The sequence below is a fragment of the Drosophila innubila genome, assembly GCF_004354385.1.
Source record: "Drosophila innubila isolate TH190305 chromosome 2R unlocalized genomic scaffold, UK_Dinn_1.0 1_C_2R, whole genome shotgun sequence".
Taxonomy (NCBI): Eukaryota; Metazoa; Arthropoda; class Insecta; order Diptera; family Drosophilidae; genus Drosophila; species Drosophila innubila.
The window spans coordinates 9602090-9620523 of NW_022995374.1; the positions used below are offsets into that span (position 1 = coordinate 9602090).

The 18434-nt window shown below is 36.7% G+C and overlaps 2 protein-coding genes and 2 non-coding genes across 5 annotated transcripts; 2 read left to right on the forward strand and 2 right to left on the reverse strand.

The window, feature by feature from the left end:
- Positions 1–118: 118 nt before the first annotated feature.
- Positions 119–2448, forward strand: LOC117783998. Of its 2 annotated transcripts, none has more exons than XM_034621589.1 (4): positions 119–316; positions 488–584; positions 642–1400; positions 1460–2448. In XM_034621589.1, the coding sequence occupies exons 1-4, from the start codon at positions 206–208 to the stop codon at positions 1954–1956; spliced, it is 1464 nt and encodes a 487-aa protein (XP_034477480.1). In that variant the 5' UTR covers positions 119–205; the 3' UTR covers positions 1957–2448. The 2 variants fall into 2 exon arrangements, with proteins under 2 accessions (XP_034477480.1, XP_034477482.1); XM_034621591.1 differs by having other exon boundaries at positions 645–1400.
- A 752-nt stretch (positions 2449–3200) lies between these two features.
- Positions 3201–13484, reverse strand: LOC117784000 (Na(+)/H(+) exchange regulatory cofactor NHE-RF1). The gene is made up of 2 exons (XM_034621593.1): positions 12959–13484; positions 3201–4406 (listed from the first exon to the last, which is right to left on the reverse strand). The coding sequence occupies exon 2, from the start codon at positions 4402–4404 to the stop codon at positions 3283–3285; it is 1122 nt and encodes a 373-aa protein (XP_034477484.1). The 5' UTR covers positions 4405–4406; positions 12959–13484; the 3' UTR covers positions 3201–3282.
- A 4115-nt stretch (positions 13485–17599) lies between these two features.
- On the reverse strand, positions 17600–17671 carry Trnaa-ugc. The gene has a single exon. It is a non-coding gene; the product is annotated as a tRNA-Ala (tRNA).
- A 297-nt stretch (positions 17672–17968) lies between these two features.
- Trnaa-ugc lies at positions 17969–18040 on the forward strand. Its single transcript has one exon. It is a non-coding gene; the product is annotated as a tRNA-Ala (tRNA).
- The last annotated feature ends 394 nt before the right edge of the window (positions 18041–18434 follow it).

Consider the following 18434-nt stretch of genomic DNA (forward strand, 5'->3'; position numbering starts at 1 on the left):
AACTGCCCTCAAAATTACCAAAGAGATCATTTTTGAAAAATGAACTAGATCAGCTTTCTAGGTCAGGCAACGTTTTAATGAACAGCGACTTTTTTTTGCAAGGTGGCAACGTCATTGAACTTTTTCAGAACGAAACCGACACAAATGCAATATTAATTAAAAAGTGCAATAAGGAGGAGTCTGCGCTAGCTGTGTGACCTTTAAAATGTCGCTGCGAATTGTGAAATATCGTAAAACATCTGAAGGCCTTGTGCCGATGACGCCGCCTGTGGTCTTTAGGCCGAAAGTGCAAGTGCAGCCACAACAAATTATTAAGGTATACAAACAAACGAATTAATAATACATACATACAAACATATTCAAACCAGCTGATTTGCCGTGGACACTACGGTGTGGCAACGCTCAGCACATGTGGCTCAATAGAAATTTCGCAGAACGTTGTTTAGTTTACATTTAAAGTTTAAACTATTAAAACTATGAATTGCAGAAGCTAACAGGAACAAGCATTGCGATTGGCAAGATACCAGAGGGGGTCATCATCAAACCGAGCATGAAACGAGCCTCCAGCATCACAACTCCCAATGGTAAGCAAAATTCTAACTACGCAATCTTATCGGACTCAAGTAAATTGTATTTTGTAGCAGCTCCTTTGTTGAAGACTCCAAAATACGTGCTGCAGTCCAGCAGCTATGGTACCACATCAACCTCATTACCTTGGCAGGCGTCGGCGCCAGTGGTTGGCGTTAGAAAGGAATCGCTGGGCGAAGCAATCAGTTCCCTGCCACCCAATACGATTATCAAAGCAACCACAAGACATCCATTGGCCACGAGTAACAATTCACTGCCAGGCTATGTCAGTGCTCCCAGTACAGCTGCTTCTGCTTCTGCTCCAGCTGCAGCGCCTGCAGTGGCCTCCGCCGTGCGTCAAGCGGTGTTCCTTAAACGTGACATGCCACAACGCACGATGCGTAGTATGACGTTGAGCTCCATTGACATGGCTTCCTCACTGCATCTGGGCGTATCTGACATGCATTTGCCTCTGTTTAAAAGGCACATTTGTAAATATGCAAACTTAACCCATCTGGACTGCTGTATAACCCTGAGAAAACTGCGTCTGAATGAACCCTTCACGCTCCTCGCTGAGTTCTTTGAGCTGAGTGAGTCCGAGGTGAAGCAGACCTTCAAACGCACCATTGTCAAGCTTGCCCGCTGTCTGCGTCCGCTCATATGCTGGCCAGATGCTAAGCATTACTCGGAACGCTTAAAGCACATGCCGTTGGCCTACAGGTCTAATCTGCTGCATGTGCGATCTCTGATTGAGTGTGTAGAGACGGAGGTGAGTGCGACACTCAATTTTGGTTGCTCCAGCTACAAGTTTATACTCTGCCTCAATACAAATGGTAAGTGAATATATTCAATAGTTCCTATTTATTTATTTACAAATGTTAACTACTTTCAGGCATCATAAGCTATGTGTCGGATGCCTTTCGTGGTGATTGCGATGACCTGCAGCTGTTTGAAGCGAGTAATTTTAAGGACATCATACCCAAGTACCTGACACTATGCGCGGAGCCAGGGAAAGCAGTTAAACGAACGCGTAGCTCATACAAAACCAATGAGGACGACAGCCCAACGGACGAGGAATGTGATCCGCAGGATGAGTCCAAACCAGTGCTAAGCAAATACGACGAACAAAGGTTGGCTGGACAAATGGCCAACATGCAATCGTTGTGCGTGACGGATGGAGCTCTGACCTCGACACGTGCAACAAACCTCCAACTGCCCACGTTGCGAGTCAACGAGCCCGCCTGTCGGACACAAATGCGGCATATGGTTGACACACTGAGACAGTTCAAAATGCTAGAACACTGCTCTTTGCGGCAGACATCGCTGTTGGGCTACCTCAATGAGATGCTGATTGTGGCTGCTGCACTGTGTAATCTGCAGCAGCAATAGCATCCCATAATTATGTTTAAATTATAAATAACACCTGTTTTAAGGTTGTACCACTTGCTGTTTATGTAACATGTTACCATTACAATTTAAATTTTGATACTAAAACTGATTTCTTTCTGCCAACTTTTGCAATTACGTTCATGAAAAAGCCCTATTAGGTTTTAAGTTGCCATAACGTGTTGTTTTGTATGCGTTGCAACAGGTTGCTGCCGTTTCAATTGCAATTTGACTTTGTTGGCATTTAACAATTATGTTTTGCTAATATTTACATTTGTATGCGGTACCATGCCTGCCATCCTATTGTCTCATATACAAATATACTATCAATTCAATGGCAAACTGACAAACTGATGTCGCCTGTTGCAACCTTAACTGAGAACTTTATTTATGTCTATTTACGCAACTGTTCTATTTTTGCGGCTCTCTGTTGTTTTTGAACTGCGATCAAAGTATAAAACGATTTCTCCCATCTAGTGTGGATAGAAAGAAGAATATCTAACGATCTATGAAATAATTTTAATTTATTTTGAATAGATACCTACCCAGCATAAATATCTGTACTTAATTAAACAGCACAAAGCTCCGGATCAACAATCTCTATTTCAATGTGTACTTAAGTGTCAACGCCTTGAGAAAAGGTTCGGGTTTTTAAATGTTCGCTAATTAATTTTGGTAAAATCAGGCAAACAAAAAACACATGTCAAAACATATAATTTTTTTACTTTATTTATGGTAAAAAGTACGTGTTCATACGTATGCTACAAATTTAACGAAAGTTTTGAATGAACCAGCTGCAAAGCAATATCATCCATCGTGTATAAAGTATAATAAAAAACGAATGAGCAAAAATTGCTTGTTTGTTGCTCACATTTACATGGAATGCATTTTAAGTTCATACATATTCAGGGTGTATTTTCAATTGTTTTTAAATTTTTTTAACTAGGCACTATGCCGTATGGAGTAATGTATCAAACTGTTCGGTTCGGTTTCCATTTTGTCATCATTCAAAGAAAGTTTTTTAGCTTAAGCTAAAATAATTAAAAACTTGCTTAATTCATAAGTGACTGCGTACTAAATACAATAGTTATAAAGATATATGCCTGCCGTAGCTGAAGAAAAATACAATAAAAAATACAGAAACGAATTTTCGTTTTTGGACACTGCGGAATTTCCAGTCATCACTTCAAGTAGTTTTCCTCCAATTTTGTGCGCTTTTTGTGTAATATAATAACAAGTACGGTGTTTTTTATTTTTTTGGGAATGGTGGGAATGTGCATGATGTTGGGAGTTTGGATTGGGTATTGGATTCTGCTAGGAGTGAAGCTCTCAGAGCTTTTGAATAATTTCGAATTTCTTCTTTAGATCAACGCTCTCGTTCTTCGGATCGTATTTCTTCTTTGAGGCCAACTTGGCGCGCATTTCGGCAACTGTCAGTGGTAAATTCAAACTTCCCGCTCGATTCATGGTCATATTGGACGCTGGCATTGTGGGCGTGGCACTGCCATTACCGTTAACACTTGGATTGCCGTTTGTAGCGCTGGTGGGGATGTTGTTGTTGTTGGTGGTGTTGTTGGTGTTAGTGGTGTTGTTGGTGGCGGTGCTGCTACTGCTATAGACGCTGCCATTGTTATTCATGTTGGCCACTGTGGCCGATGGAGGCGGCGGTGTGTTCAACATCATCATGTTGTTGTTATTGTTGTTGCTGCTGTTGTTGCTGCTGTTGCTGTTGCTCATAGCTGGCGGCGGAGATTTGTTGCCATTCTGAATTGTTGAGATTGGAGCTACAGTGGCGGGCAGGATGGGTGTGGCTCTGTCCACCACATCCATATCGCTGGCATTCATTGTGCTGCCACTTTGAATGCTGCTTGCATTCGAGACACGCTTTGTGCTGACCACACTGATGCTGCTAATGTTGGCACTGGCTCCAGGAAGCTCCTGCTTGGTGCCCTCATAGCTGGGCGGACTGTTGCTGCTGCTGTCGCTGCCATTAACAACTGGCGATGACGATGGCGATGGCGCTGGCGATGAAGATGGCGCTGGCGAAGCCGATGTTGAAGTCGTTGTTGTTGTTGCTGTTGCCGGTACCGGTGCCGGTGTCGCTTCCGCCTTTGGCGACATCATGTCAATGGCTTTGCCATCCACATCGATCAGCAGCAGACGCACTTCATTGGCAATGGCCTTGATGCGGGCAACCACTTGTTTGTGTGTCTCGCTGCCAATGGAAACGCCATTGACTTCCAGAATACGATCACCCTCCTTGAGGCCAGCGGACTCCGCTGGCGAATTGGCATCCACTTTGCCAATGAATTGACCCGGTTTCACCTTCTCCGAGTGCAAATTGAAGCCATAGCCATCAAAATCGGGTCGCTTGACTATATGACACGTTTTGGTCACGCCCGGCGGCAATGTGGGCGGTGTGGGCATTTTGGGCGTGGTCGGCGTTGACATGGCTGCAAGTTAACAAAAATAATATTGTTTTATAAATGTTGTTGGACTACGAGTAAATGTTTAAAAAGTCCGCGTACTTTTTATCAAATTTTCTTATAGCACCTTTTTATATTTAAGTTAAAATTTATATATATTTTATTTTAATTAATTGTTTTTATTATATTTCCTAATGTTATCATTATAATCCGACTTACTTTTAACTATTTTTTAGTTTAGTATTTTGATCAATTTTTTATTAGACTTGCCCCACTGTGACAGAGATATGAGCCCATGGAAATTGTTGTACTTTCTGGTGTTCTTGTTTTTACTGATAAACATTCAAGATTTTTCTAATGAGCAGTTGTTTTTATCTGTGTATATAATACACACATAGTTCTGCAAAGTTTTGCTCTAATTAAAATGCCGCAAGTTATTGACGGTTTCCTATTAAGTTTAAAGTTATCAAAGCAAAGCCAAAAGGCCAGTAATCTATATATTTGTGGGTCAACAAACTAACATACTATGAGTAAGTGTAATAAACACCTTTATGACATAAGCTGAAAAGAATTGAGTATTGATATGAGATCCATGATAAGCACATTTTACATTCAATTAGAAATTCTTGGAGACTTATCAGCATTGTCTTATCACTTGCCCTTTTATTGACGGTATTTTGACACACATTCCATATTATGGAGTAATCTTCTTAATTTATGAATTTAAGTAGTTGCTATATGCACTTTGTTTTGCCTTACTTTAGCTTAAACTTAAGTTCCCCTTTTTTAGCAATACAATAAGGAATTCCGATAGCATGAGATCACGGGTTGAAAAGAATTTTACAATTTGACATTCTTATCGTGGGCGTAACGTCAGGCAACGTGAGTTTTTTGACATTTTAAGCCGTTCGAAGTACGAAATTTTATAATTAATGAAATTTGGTAGATCAACAACTATTTGATGGATTAGGGAGCTGTTTTGCGCATTTTCATTAACAAATCAAAGTTGTATACAAAATTTGAAAGTAAATTTTCAGTTTCTGAGTAGTATGATGCATCTTACTTGAAAGTATTGTTGAATTTCAACGACCCTTACTTAACTTATTCGGACACGTGAATGCCATGCATTATAAATTGAAAGGCCTTTTTGTTCCGAACTTCCTTTAAATATATTTTCACTTGCTTGAATCAGAATTAAATACTCGCATATACTTTATTATTTGCTGACTCATCTTTGGCAAAGGCAAACAAAAGTGTGTAAGATTTATGGCCAACATCTCCGTTGGCATAACCCGTAATTGCAGCCGTGCGAATTAATTTCAGCTTTTGATCATCAGTTCTCAGTTGAATAAAGCCTCCGTTCCCTCTCGACCCACACCTGATTTATTTAACAAAAATTATTGTTGTTTTTTTTAACTTTAAAGATGCGCTCAATAGACGACCTTGACTGCTGGAGAACAACAATTTGAGGTTCGCCAATTTCAATAGTAAGCGATATTTAATGAAACAAAGTAAACAATGAGGCGCAAAAAACTGAAATTGAAACTGAAAATAAGCAACGTGTTGTACACACGAAAAGGGGCACGAATTCAAAATAATAATAATAATAATAATAAAATAATTGTGCATGGTATATTTAGACGCGCATGTTTGTAGGTTTTTAGTACTCTGTCGTATTAGGAAGCGGAACTGACATTTGAAAAGCATCATAAATATAAATAAATATAAAATACAAAGAATTACTATTTGAACATTAATTGCTGGCAATTAATTAATAGGAGAACATACTCGTGTTTGTTAGCACATAAACAAGTCTGTAAGTAAAAAAGCTAAGTGCTTTTTTATAATAAAATCTAAAAACTAATTTGTCATCCCTTTACTTGTCAATTAAAATGGTTAATGTCAAACTATCGACACACTTGGGCTTAATATACCCAAATATGCCTGCCTCTCAAGCAACCCACAAATTTCAGATTTTAAAGTCGATGAAAACTAATAAAATATTATGCACATCATGTCATAAAATTCTTCCATAATGGCATTGTTTATAAACCGATATTAGAATTAGTAAATCGCATAATTCGTGCTTTGTTATAGGAACAAATGCCAATCAGAAGTATTTATCATAATGCTGACCATATTATTTATTAATTTGCGGCTTCTAGTTTTCGATACAGCTCATTTTCGTTTTCATTTTAGCTTTCCATTCATGATTCTCCCTCTGACGAATTCGCTTCTCTCTTCCAACTTGACGAACTGTGCAAACTTTAATTGAATTTGCAATGAAGCATGAAGTACACACAAGTTTTATCAGTCACAATCGAAAATTGCCCCCTGTAGCCCTGAATCTGTCAAATTCTATTGTATTTATTTTTGTACTATTATATTTGTTGTTGTATTATTTCCTTATTTAAGCGGTTTCTCATCATTAAAGCAAATTAGCCGTTAGCTAGCAGTACAGGTTGTCTGTCTGTTTGTCCATCTATTTGTATACCTCTTTATTGTTGCGATGTGTGAGTCTATATCCGTCTCCAATTCTCCTGTTACGGCTATTTCGCACACATATCAAACGCGATTATAAAGTCGACTTTGTGTATTCGTAGTTGCCGTTAAAAACTATTGTTAGAACATTATGTGAATTTTACTGACGCACAATTAAACGGAAATTCGCGTTACGTTTAATATCCGCGGCATTTTCCCAAGTGAAATATAATTAATATTTTTTGGTTGGTTTTTTTTTTTTGTTTAAGGAAATATTGCACTTGCTGACGCGAAATTTAATTAAGTTGACGATGTTTCATACTGTTCGAAATCAAATATTAGCACGCTCTGAAGCGAATATGCAAATTGAAACTGATAAACGAAAAGCAAAAAAGGAAACGCCGCGAACTAAATCCAAACAGTTACGGAATTTCTCAGATAAGAATTCGTTGCACAAGTTTTGAAAAGAACACATACTACTCGTACTTCTGTGAGAAATAAAATACATGTACTCGTAAGTACATAATATTGTACTATTGTTCACGAGTTCGGTTGACATACATGCTGAGAGGCTGCTGAGTTGAGATTAGTTGAACCACTATTATGAAATGTGATGATGTGAGAATTTTAACAACAATATGCTAACAGAAAAGATAGAGAATGACTCGTTTATTCGAGAGTAGTAAGAAACAACACCTTCAAATGTCACCTTTAAGTGAATAAAGACATTACGAATTTTTCCTTATTCCAATTGAAAGAGTATTTCTTATTTCTGTCCAACAATCCAAATAATAAAGATACTTTTTCGTAATCTGAATAAAGTTTCCTGTCGAGATTCTTAACACATTAATTACTGAAATTTCCGTTAGCTTTTTAGAATGCTCAAGTATTTCTTTACTTTACTGGATTTAACTTCCTTTTGGTTCGTATTTCAAATGAATTAAGCAGCTTAAGCTTAATGGGCAACATTAATGCTTAATGCTTTATAATAATTTTGAAAGCAAATTATATTATACTTTCGAAATATTGCAATTAACTCAGTTGCACAGGCAAATAGCAAGTTTTGTTTTTAAGTATTATGGAAGCCCTTCACCTTTTTTAAATGATGTATCACGAGTTATTTTAAAGATTAGGACAATAATTATCTACCAGCTGGCCAAAAGTCAAATTATAAGAAAAGCACGTCACAAATATAAGAAATGTCGATAATCACACTCATAAAAACAAATAAAAGACAACGTAGTAAATTAAGCACTTTAAATTTTTGGCTATATAGTGTAGATTTCAACTGTTTGTCAAGATTTTTTAAAGCTGCCATAAAAGAAAAGCTCATAGGTGAAATCCGAGCACCCAGAACTTTCACTGTCACCAGCTTAAGTCGTATAAAGTTGGTATATATATGAGTGCATAAAGCCCATTAATTTCAATGTTAAACACAAAAACTCTGCACCGACTGCGAGCCAGCAACCTTTGTAAATGATATAAGTATGTACTCATATCAGTAAAATTTAATACACATTTTAATTTTACTGGCGTGTGACTTAAGTAGCCAAAAAAAAAAAAAATAAATAAAGAATGTAGTTTATTATCACATTTATTGATTTTAGACAAGAATTTTGATTTTGTTTTTAATTTTCATGGTCTAGGCTGTAAAATAATCTTATCAATTTGAATCTCATTGTAGCTCAAGTATCTGGCTGAAGTTTCTATTTACAATAAACAATGACGTCAAGTTAATTAATATAGTTACGAGAATATGTACACACTCTCTGTTTACTGAGTTGACACTTTCGGTTAGCACACGGCCAGGTACAATAAGTGTCTTTTTCTTATTTTAATAATTTTTTTATGCCAACTTGGAAAGTGCAATTACTCGCAGTCACTTTCATGAATCACTTACAAAGATCTTCACATATTGCGCCCTGGGCAACCAAAAACTCATTAGCAGCTCTTAAGATGCGCCCAATGAAGAGACCCAGTCGAGGGTCTCATTTCCCAGAGATGCTTTCTGTCTCCGATCTTGGTGTTGCCCTTCCCCGTTTCTCGTTTCCCCTTTCCCGTTTCTGACTGAGTGGCTGGCGTTGTTGTCGCTGTCGCTGCGGGCATTGAGAATTGTTAGCAATGTTTTCTTGCCACTCTGGGAAACTCGGAGAAACTGGTTATGATTATTGTTAATGCCCTGTTGCATAGCCCTCAATGGGGTATGCCAGTATAAAAAATGGCAATATCAATGGTAAAATCAATATTGAAGTGTGTTGTTGTTTTAATCACTCTCTAACTGTTTACTCATTAATTTGTATATATTTCATCTAGGGCATTTTATAGCTGAGCTTACTCTCTTCATGGTGGTATTCTGACGCCCCTCAGATTTCACGTTGATATTCAATGACAATAACAAACAATCTGTGACCCGAAAGCCCCACCAGCATCAACATTAACAGCAGACACCTGCACCGCATAACTTGAAGTATAGTCAAGATCGTCTCGAGATCGTTTTGAATCCCCTCTACCTGCTCACTCAAAAGATGTTTGCTGTGCAACAATTAAGCACCCTCAATCTCTAACCAGTATCTGTGTAGACATTCTCCAACTTTATTGAGCTGTTTGTAAAAGCTATGAATAAAGTTTTAAACATTCAAAGAATTTCATTGAATAAATGTGAATGCGAATGGATTGGCATTGAAACGATTTTAAATTGTGTAGTATTACATCTAACCATGTTTTGTGTCTTTTAATATGCTCAAAAAAGAATTTCTAAAGAATATAAATTATTCAAGAAATAAACCGCATAACAAATGAGAATTGCTAGTTAATCAAGACAGTCAAGTAACTGACTAAGAAATATATTAAAAATAATTAATTATAAGATATTTAACATAAGTTCTGTAGTTGTCGATGATTTTTTAGTGTCAAAACTTGTTGAGAATAAATATTTGTAGGCGCAAAGTGCGAATCTGTCGGTATATATAAGTTCACAAATTGAAAGAATGCCAAGTTGGCGACATTGTCAGGGTACAGAAACTTTTAGCACATACTTGTACAAACAGGCAAACCACAACAACCAACCAAGCAACAACAACAACAACAACAGGAATTACCAAATAATAAAAAAAAAGTGTAAAGATCTCGTCTGCCTGCGTCCAGAGAGTCGCTTAGAAGCGATGCGAGTGCTCAAGGCATGAGTGTAAGTATGAGTATCTGTATCTGTATCTGTATCTGCAGCTTGGATGCTTCAACCTCAAACTGGCTGCCTGCTGCTGGGTCGCAGCCTGTTCCCCGTTCTGAGAGGTCGGGTTTACCAAATTCATTTTGAAGTTGCTTCAAATTTTTCGTGCATCGGTTTGTCGGGAATTGTTTTAGACTTTTTTCTCTTGGTTTAGCTTGAGAACATAAAAATTGATTCTAGAACCTGTTTTAGGCTTTGAATTGTTGGGTTTTGTTTAGCTTAAGTGTGTGTGTGAGTGTCCATGTTTTTTTTTTATATACTCGTATATTTTTGCCTTTATACTTGCTATGCTCTTTGGGTCTGCTCTTTTAAGACACTTCTCGTCTCTTCTTTGACTGCCTTTTAGCCCAGCTTGCTGAGATCAAGTTTGGCTTTTCGATCTGTTTTTTGTGTCGTCTATAAAAAACATTTTTTAAGAGACGCTTTTTGTTATTCGGCGCTTTCGTTTTCGTTTGTTTTGGGGCGTTGCAGCCGACGAAATGGACCATCCATTTAATTAAGTAGATATTTCGTATAATTTAAGCATATTTCAGAAAATAGAAAAAAACAAATTGGAAAGTTCCCCCAGCAAAGTGGAAAAGCACAAATTTTAAACGTCATTAATAAATCAATATTTATTTATACAACTTTTCTTAGAAAAATCAACATAATACAGGCCTTGAAAATAAATATTTTAAATAAAATTACTGACTCATGGCAGTCAACATTCTAATAGATGATGATTCTCAACTTAACTGATGCCAGAAGCACTTCATAAATTCGCAAGCCAAATGAAGATGCACAACAATAATAATTAGGAAACTTTTCTCAAATTGAATGCGATTGTAATACCTATTTATAGACCTGACATCTATTTTATGTGGGAGTTATACCTACAGCTATCTATTGTTTAGCGGTTTCATGCAATTGTTTAATATTTTCACATGCCAGTCTAAATGAATTATATGCAATGCAAAATTTAACTGAATAAATATGGGAGTTTTATGAATATTTAAGGCAAAATTGGGAAATTATGGTATTTATACAAACTAGCATAGTAAAGTACTCGTACATATGTACACAGTATGTGGTTAAACTCTTCTTAAGACTTACAAAGGTATATTACTCAAATAATCTGATGTAATTGACTAATTCAAAATTACTGACATTTATTCGAACGAATTTGTCAAGAACTTACAACAAAAGCAAGTTTATTGACTTAAAAAGTATAATTTTTTTAGCGCAAATTAAAGCCCACTCAGGAATGCGTCAAAAAGAGGCGGTCTGAAATGGAATCTTGCTAAATGATAAACTTGATCGAATACTCAAAGCCAAGATCATAAATTAAATTAGCATAGATTGGGAATGGCAGAGAACGCACCGGAGCTGTCTCCGTATAGTCTATAGACTCGTTTTAATATCTTACATTTACACTACTCACCAATGTGGAAAACGACCAAAAGAGTTGAAAACCAGAAATACACGCGACAAAAATGCACAACAAGAAATCAGGTGAAGTAAACCGGTGAATTAATAAAAATGCTCATACAAAATAAATGCGTTGACGAAACCTGCTCTGAGACATAGCTGAAATTCCAGCCTAGAGTTAAACTTACTCAGGCCAGCGTCACGAAAAAATAGAAAAACCCAACCAAGTTAACCACGAGCTGTGCTAAATGGCAAGACTATCAGATACTCTGTATTATAGAGTCTAAAAGCAGGTCTAAAATATATACAATAAAGTGCATATGAACACATGTACATATTTACTTTGAGAATTATTTTTATATTTTTGATAACAAATTATACATGCATACCTAAAAGGCCTGTTTGCTTTTGTTTACACTATAAGCCCACTTTGATTTGCTGCAGGGTATTAAAATAATAAAAATCGCATGCATGTCGCATTTGAAAATATACGCGCTGAAAATGGCCTTATGCAATAGCTCAAGCTGGGTACTGGAGGAGTTGGGGGAGAAGGAGGACGGTGCTGGGCAGCGGCACAGTATGCACAGACGTGGCAGCAAAACACACACACACACACACACAGACTGACAAATAGCGCAAAAGGAGCCGCAGCAAAGTAAATTAAAAGAGCAACAATTATTATGCAAGTTGTTGCTGCTGTTTGCTGGCCATTAAAAACCGTTAACAGGCCAACATATTTTGCTTTGGCTAAAGTTATAAATGTTTATTATTATTTAGTTTATTTAGTGTGTGGATTTTTAAGCTTGATTGCTCATAAGCCGCCGCTCTAAGCCGCTTTGCGTGTGCCAATTTTATGAGCAATTACAACAAAAATCACAAACTAAATAAATTAATATACGCTTAAATGTTGATTGCTATTGAAAATTTTATTTTCACGGTATTATAATTTTTGTTTTTAATTTAGTGCATTTACTTGTGTGTGATTAAGTATTTTGTGCAAACATAAAAAATTAATGAAAGTATATAATTTACAATTAACTTGTTTATTAAAGTCGTTTTAATAAGGAAATCAATTTAATGACTGTTTTGTATTATATATGTATGTATATTTGTTTGTTTTAAGTAAAGGTATGCAAATATTTAAAACAAGAATTAAGAACTACTTTGTGATATATTATTTGAAATAATATACAGTAATACTTATTGAAATTTAAATGTACTAAATCTTGTCTTTCAATGCAATAAATGTTACGTGACAGAATTATAAAAAATGCCTTTTAGGCAAGGGTAACTTAATAATGAATTCATTTTTCAAGTTCGGATTTTAAAACTGTAACCAGGACTTTCAAACTGTGCCAAGGCTGAGGCCGCACAGTGTGATATTCGAATTATATAAACTTTATAATTTTTCTAGCACTTTTTTCACATGCAAATTGTGGTTTTTTACAGCTCCTCCATCACTTACCGCTTAAATAAGCAATCCCTTGATCTGACTTTGTTTGTTTTTTGTTGTTCTTGTTGTTGTTATTGTTGTTAGCAACGTTTTAATGCCCTTGTTAATTCGCAGCGTGTTTTTATTGTAGTTGTTGCTGTGCACTTTTTGCAATTACTTTTTAATTGTATTTAATTTTATTCAAATTTTATTTCATTTAACTTCGGTTTCTTTTCGGCGACACATACACACATGCAAAGGCACAAATACATAAGCAAGCGATGTTTCGAGTCAAAATCAATCAACAACAAAGAAAAGTGGTAACGCCAGAGACGCGAGAAACAGAGACGAAGCGGAGCCGGAGACGGAGACGGAGAAGGTGAATTGCGAAGATAAAGTGTGAGGCGCATGCGCACGTAAAATAATTTGTTGCTGTTGTTTTGCTTCCACTTCTATTTTTATAAATGTCTGTATACCTCGAACGTTCGCTCGAATTCACGAAACGCTATCGAAATTCTCGCGCTTCAACGTTTCAACCGTTTTCGCGGGCAAATTGTTACTGATTGTAACCGGGCTAGCGACGAAACTTCAAGAGGGCTAGTCCCAAAAGCCACAGGTGAGCTCAAAGCTAGCTAGAGATGAGCGATTAATATCGAAATGTGAGTGTCTCGTGACTAAGTATCGTTTCAATGGAAATATACATACATATGTCTAAATTTTTTTTGAACAAATTTAATAAAATTTGAATGCAGAATAAATTTAGATGCCAAACCATGATCAAGATGATATTCCGCTTGAAAGTCGGTGACGTTTTGCCAAAGTTATGACACTTCGAAGTTGCTTAAGCCTCTGATCTAGCAACTTTACAAGTCAAAATATTTCTTAATTTTGACATGATTTTTTACAAAAAAATGAAAGTCCTCAGAATCAAGTTTAAAGTGTCGTTTTATACTAATTACGATATAAGGAGTTGATTAAAAGTGAAAGCTTGAGATTTCATATTTTGAATTTTCAAAATTTCTAAGGGTCCCCCCTTACCATATAAATCGAAATTTGGTCGAAAATAATTAATTTTTCTAAATGAACAAAATTTGAATACAGAATGAATATAGAGGCCAAACCATTATCAAAATGACATTCCGCTTGAAAATCGGTAAAGTTTTGACAAAGTTATGACAGTTCAAAGTTGCTCAAACACCTGATCTAGCAACTTTACAAGTCAAAATATTTCTTAATTTTGACATGATTTTTTACAAAAAAATGAAAGTCCTCAGAATCAAGTTTAAAGTGTCGTTTTATACTAATTACGATATAAGGAGTTGATTAAAAGTGCAAACTTGAGATTTCAAATTTTGAATTTTCAAAATTTCTAAGGGTCCCCCCTTACCATCCAAATCGAAATTTGGTCGAAAATAATTAATTTTTCTAAATGAACAAAATTTGAATACAGAATGAATTTAGAGACCAAACCATTATCAAAATGACATTCCGCTTGAAAATCGGTAAAGTTTTGACAAAGTTATGACAGTTCAAAGTTGCTCAAACACCTGATCTAGCAACTTTACAAGTCAAAATATTTCTTAATTTTGACATGATTTTTTACAAGAAAATGAAAGTCCTTAGAATCAAGTTAAAAGTGTAGTTGTATACTAATTACGATATAAGGAGTTGATTTAAAGTGATAAAGAACAAAATTTGAATGCACTATGAATTAAGAGACCGAATCATGATCAAAATAGCATTTCGATTTAAAACGGGTCAGTTTTCTTCAAGTTATGACAGTTGGGGAGTTTGTCAACTCTTTTACTTAGCAACTTTACCACAACCGTACCGGTACAAGCGTTTCGGGTTTCTTGAAAGACAATTAATTTCGGTAACGGTGTCAATTCCGGTACTAAAAATGAAACGTTTAGTTTCGGTTAACGGTTCCGATACAGGTTAAGGTGTTATTCCCTGGTCTTGAGATATTATAAAATCAAATACTAACTTAAGCAAATACCTTATTTTTATACTAATATATGTATGATTTTTATCATAATAAATTTTCGAGTTAAAAGCTCAAGATAACGCTCACCTCTAGCTTTAAACTTGATATGAGAGATAAAGAGAGAGAGAGAGAGAGAGTGGCAATCGGAGAACGGGAGTGATTCGGTGCAATCAGCTGACAGCTGACAAAACACATCTTATAGCATACTTTTAGGGTGATGAATGTATATAAGAGGTATAACACTTTATCAACAGAGTAATATACGAACTGCGCCCAGTTAATTGAATAATTCAGGGATTTGATTTAACTCTCGAGCGTTAACTCTATTGTCTGTCCACAACAGAGGACCGGTTATCAGCAGTAGCCACCGTTGTTTCCAACTGACTGCATCAGCTGTATGGCATATCAATTAATTTGAAGGACATACGAAGGATGAATGCAAGTGAGATGTGTGCAAGGCTCGTATCTTGTGGTAGACGAGCCAGATGCAAATGTATCTGGATGCTGTTTTGAAGAGGTCTAAAACAACAATATTTTAAGACATTCTCAGATAAATGCTTTTTGCATTTTATTTACAAACTGTTATTTTGTAATAAATTATTTAAACCAATATATATTTTTTTGTTGAATACTTTTGGGGATAATATTGATTATATTTTGCTGTGCCTGGGAACTTTCTGCATCGAAGGGCGCCTCCTTCGTGGTCAGTCAAACGAGCCTTTTGTTGACAACTGTACTTTTGTCTTTTGACAGCTGACAGGTGGCATTTTGAGTGGTTACTGACGTGTGCGATGGCAATGATTGATCGGGGTGCAAAAGTAGAAGTAAAAGCTTATGGAATTTATTTAATTTCCGCATGGGCATTCAAGCAGTATGCGTCAGGCAGCCCGCATCCAAAATTCTATCTGTTCTGTAGGCTACGAGAATTGTGGACCAACAAGGACAATGCGAAATTTGAGCTGATGCAGGACAGATAATAATCTAAAACGAAATTCGAGTAAGTGCTCAAAAGTGGAAGTGAAAAAGCGCGGCCTCTCAGCGAGTCGGTCGCTTTGCTCTCTTATCGTTTTAATTAGTTTTATAAAAGTTGGCAAACAAACAAACCAACAAACAAACCAACAAACAAACCAACAAACCAACCGTATAAAGCGACAGAGAAGAGAGAAAGATGCCAAAGGACGAGGGGTTGGACATCATATTTGCTTACAACGTTATGAAATTTTGCTCGTGTGTGCTCGAAAATGAACTTATAAAATTGCTAATTATTAGAGGACCAACATACTTTCAGCTGCAGTTTAAATAGTTTCGAGTTCAAATTGCATTGCAAATGCATTTAAAGTTTACACTTTACATTTAATTAAACTTAAAACCCATTTTGGAGCCCACGGACACACCTTGGCAGTAGCTTTATTTATCTTGACTATGGAACAGCTGGCTGCGAACTATCCTTAGCCTTAGTACTTTTCAGCCATTTTATCTGCATGCATATTTATAAGGAATTGCCCGAAATTAAATGCAACTCTCCTTATGGACAGTGAAAACGGTGAAGTGAAAACGGTTAAGATTAAGCAAAATACTTTAGCATTTTCTTTGAAATTTATATGCAGCAAACAAATGAAACTGTGCGACGGGTGGATAATTTTACCTAGAAGCAAACGGCTTAAAAAGTTGTGCTGCTGAAAAGTGAACTTTTTAAATCCCCTTCTATAGCGGATAAGTTACGACGAATTTGTAATAAGCAGAATTCGCTATATGTGAGTAAATTTAGTCAGTAACCCAAACCACAAAAAAAAAAGTTATTTAAATAAATGTTGATGATTAAGTTGAATTGTTTTCTCTCAGTACATTCGATCGAAAATTATAAAATTCTGTAGACGCCAGTCGATTGCTCGATGATCTGGGCGATTTCATAAGAGATCTAAGTGTTCCACAGTTGCGTTGCTCTTTTCCGGTATGTGGGCTGGTGGAAAAGGGAACGAGAATGGAACCGAAATGAACTTGATTTCGAAAACCGTGCAAAAATCGTTCAATCATTTAAGTAAAATGCCAGGCGATCAGCATGGGCAGACAGTGAAACTGACGCATTCAATTCAATTGCCAGCAAAAAAGACCCGTAAAGACGTTGAAAAACATGCGCCGTCATAAGAGAGCGACGATAACCCTCGCACACAACAGACACCCATACGAAGAAGCACATACACACACAAACACACACATATTTCGTTTGGCTCGTTCTTGGTTTTCGCGTTGTCTCGCTCTAGCTTCATAGCCGTCTGCATCCGGCGGCTGTGTATCTGTCTCACTTCGATACATAGCGAGCATTTTACAGTTTTGTATTTTGAAACGATCATGCGGGCGTATCAAAACAACAACAGCGATGAAAACTAAGAGACGGCGCTGAATCGTTCGCTTGTTGTACATTGCTGTGCCCCTGTTAACTACATGGATCACTTTATCGATTTTACAAATGAAGAAGCAAAAATGCGATCGATTGTGATCTTAAATCGGAATATTGTACACAAAATAAAGATCGTGCACAGTCGCAGAGGCCACACATAAACTCTGAGCACTACGACAAAAGCGCCAAGTGAGCAACGGCAATCAGATGAATCAACTCGGCAATATTGTTGAAAGAGCATTTTCCAACTGTTACTCAGTTGATAATTAAAAAATACAAAAAATGTACTTGGAGATGCCGGGGATTGAACCCGGGGCCTCTCACATGCAAAGCGAGCGCTCTACCACTGAGCTACATCCCCATGTTGATGTGCCAGAGCTAAATGCTAACAAGAGCTCAGGGCTCAGAAGGCAGTTGAATATTTTTTGTATTATTCAGTAGATTAAATGTAAATAAAATAGCTTGCAATACATATTCTTATGTACATTAAATACCAATTTGTAATATTTATTTCTAATAACTATATTTCACTATATTAAAATTGCAAGTAACAGTAAGTTTATTTTGATTGGTTTTGCTGAATTTCGATTCATTGCGCATGTGGATAAACTCAAAACTCGTTTGCTTCAACTTGGCATTACGCTGCGGCTCTTCCAACGGGGATGTAGCTCAGTGGTAGAGCGCTCGCTTTGCATGTGAGAGGCCCCGGGTTCAATCCCCGGCATCTCCAATTACATTTTTTGTTTTTTAAAATTTTTTATTTTGACATATTTAAAATTTGTTTCAAATTTTGGTTTGAGCGATTTAGTGAGTCTTTCAATGCTTTACATTCTAGCTAATATCCAAGTTGCTACTGTGGCAACTGCTCTTTGTGGCCTTTATGTTCCTTGCTTTGGCCTGGCTGACTTGATTTATGCGCAACGAGGCGGCAATAATGAATAATAATATTTATGCCGATTTACGGCTGCCAAGCAGGTCTGCATGTCAATTGGCAAAAGCACTAGCGTTGCCAGACGGCTATCAGAGTGAGCGAAGGAGGTAAGCCGGGTGAATCGGATCACAGCTGAGCGAACTGACTTCGGGCAGCGACTTTGACTTCTTCTTGCCATTTTAGCCACAATGCA

Excerpts from the sequence above, each read along its gene's own strand:
- LOC117783998 (XM_034621589.1), top strand. The coding sequence starts at position 206 with ATGTCGCTGCGAATTGTGAAATATCGTAAAACATCTGAAGGCCTTGTG. Across the intron at positions 317-487 it reads AGCCACAACAAATTATTAAG|AAGCTAACAGGAACAAGCAT; the intron begins GTATACAAACAA and ends TATGAATTGCAG. Across the intron at positions 1,401-1,459 it reads ACTCTGCCTCAATACAAATG|GCATCATAAGCTATGTGTCG; the intron begins GTAAGTGAATAT and ends AACTACTTTCAG.
- LOC117784000 (XM_034621593.1), bottom strand. The coding sequence starts at position 4,404 with ATGTCAACGCCGACCACGCCCAAAATGCCCACACCGCCCACATTGCCG.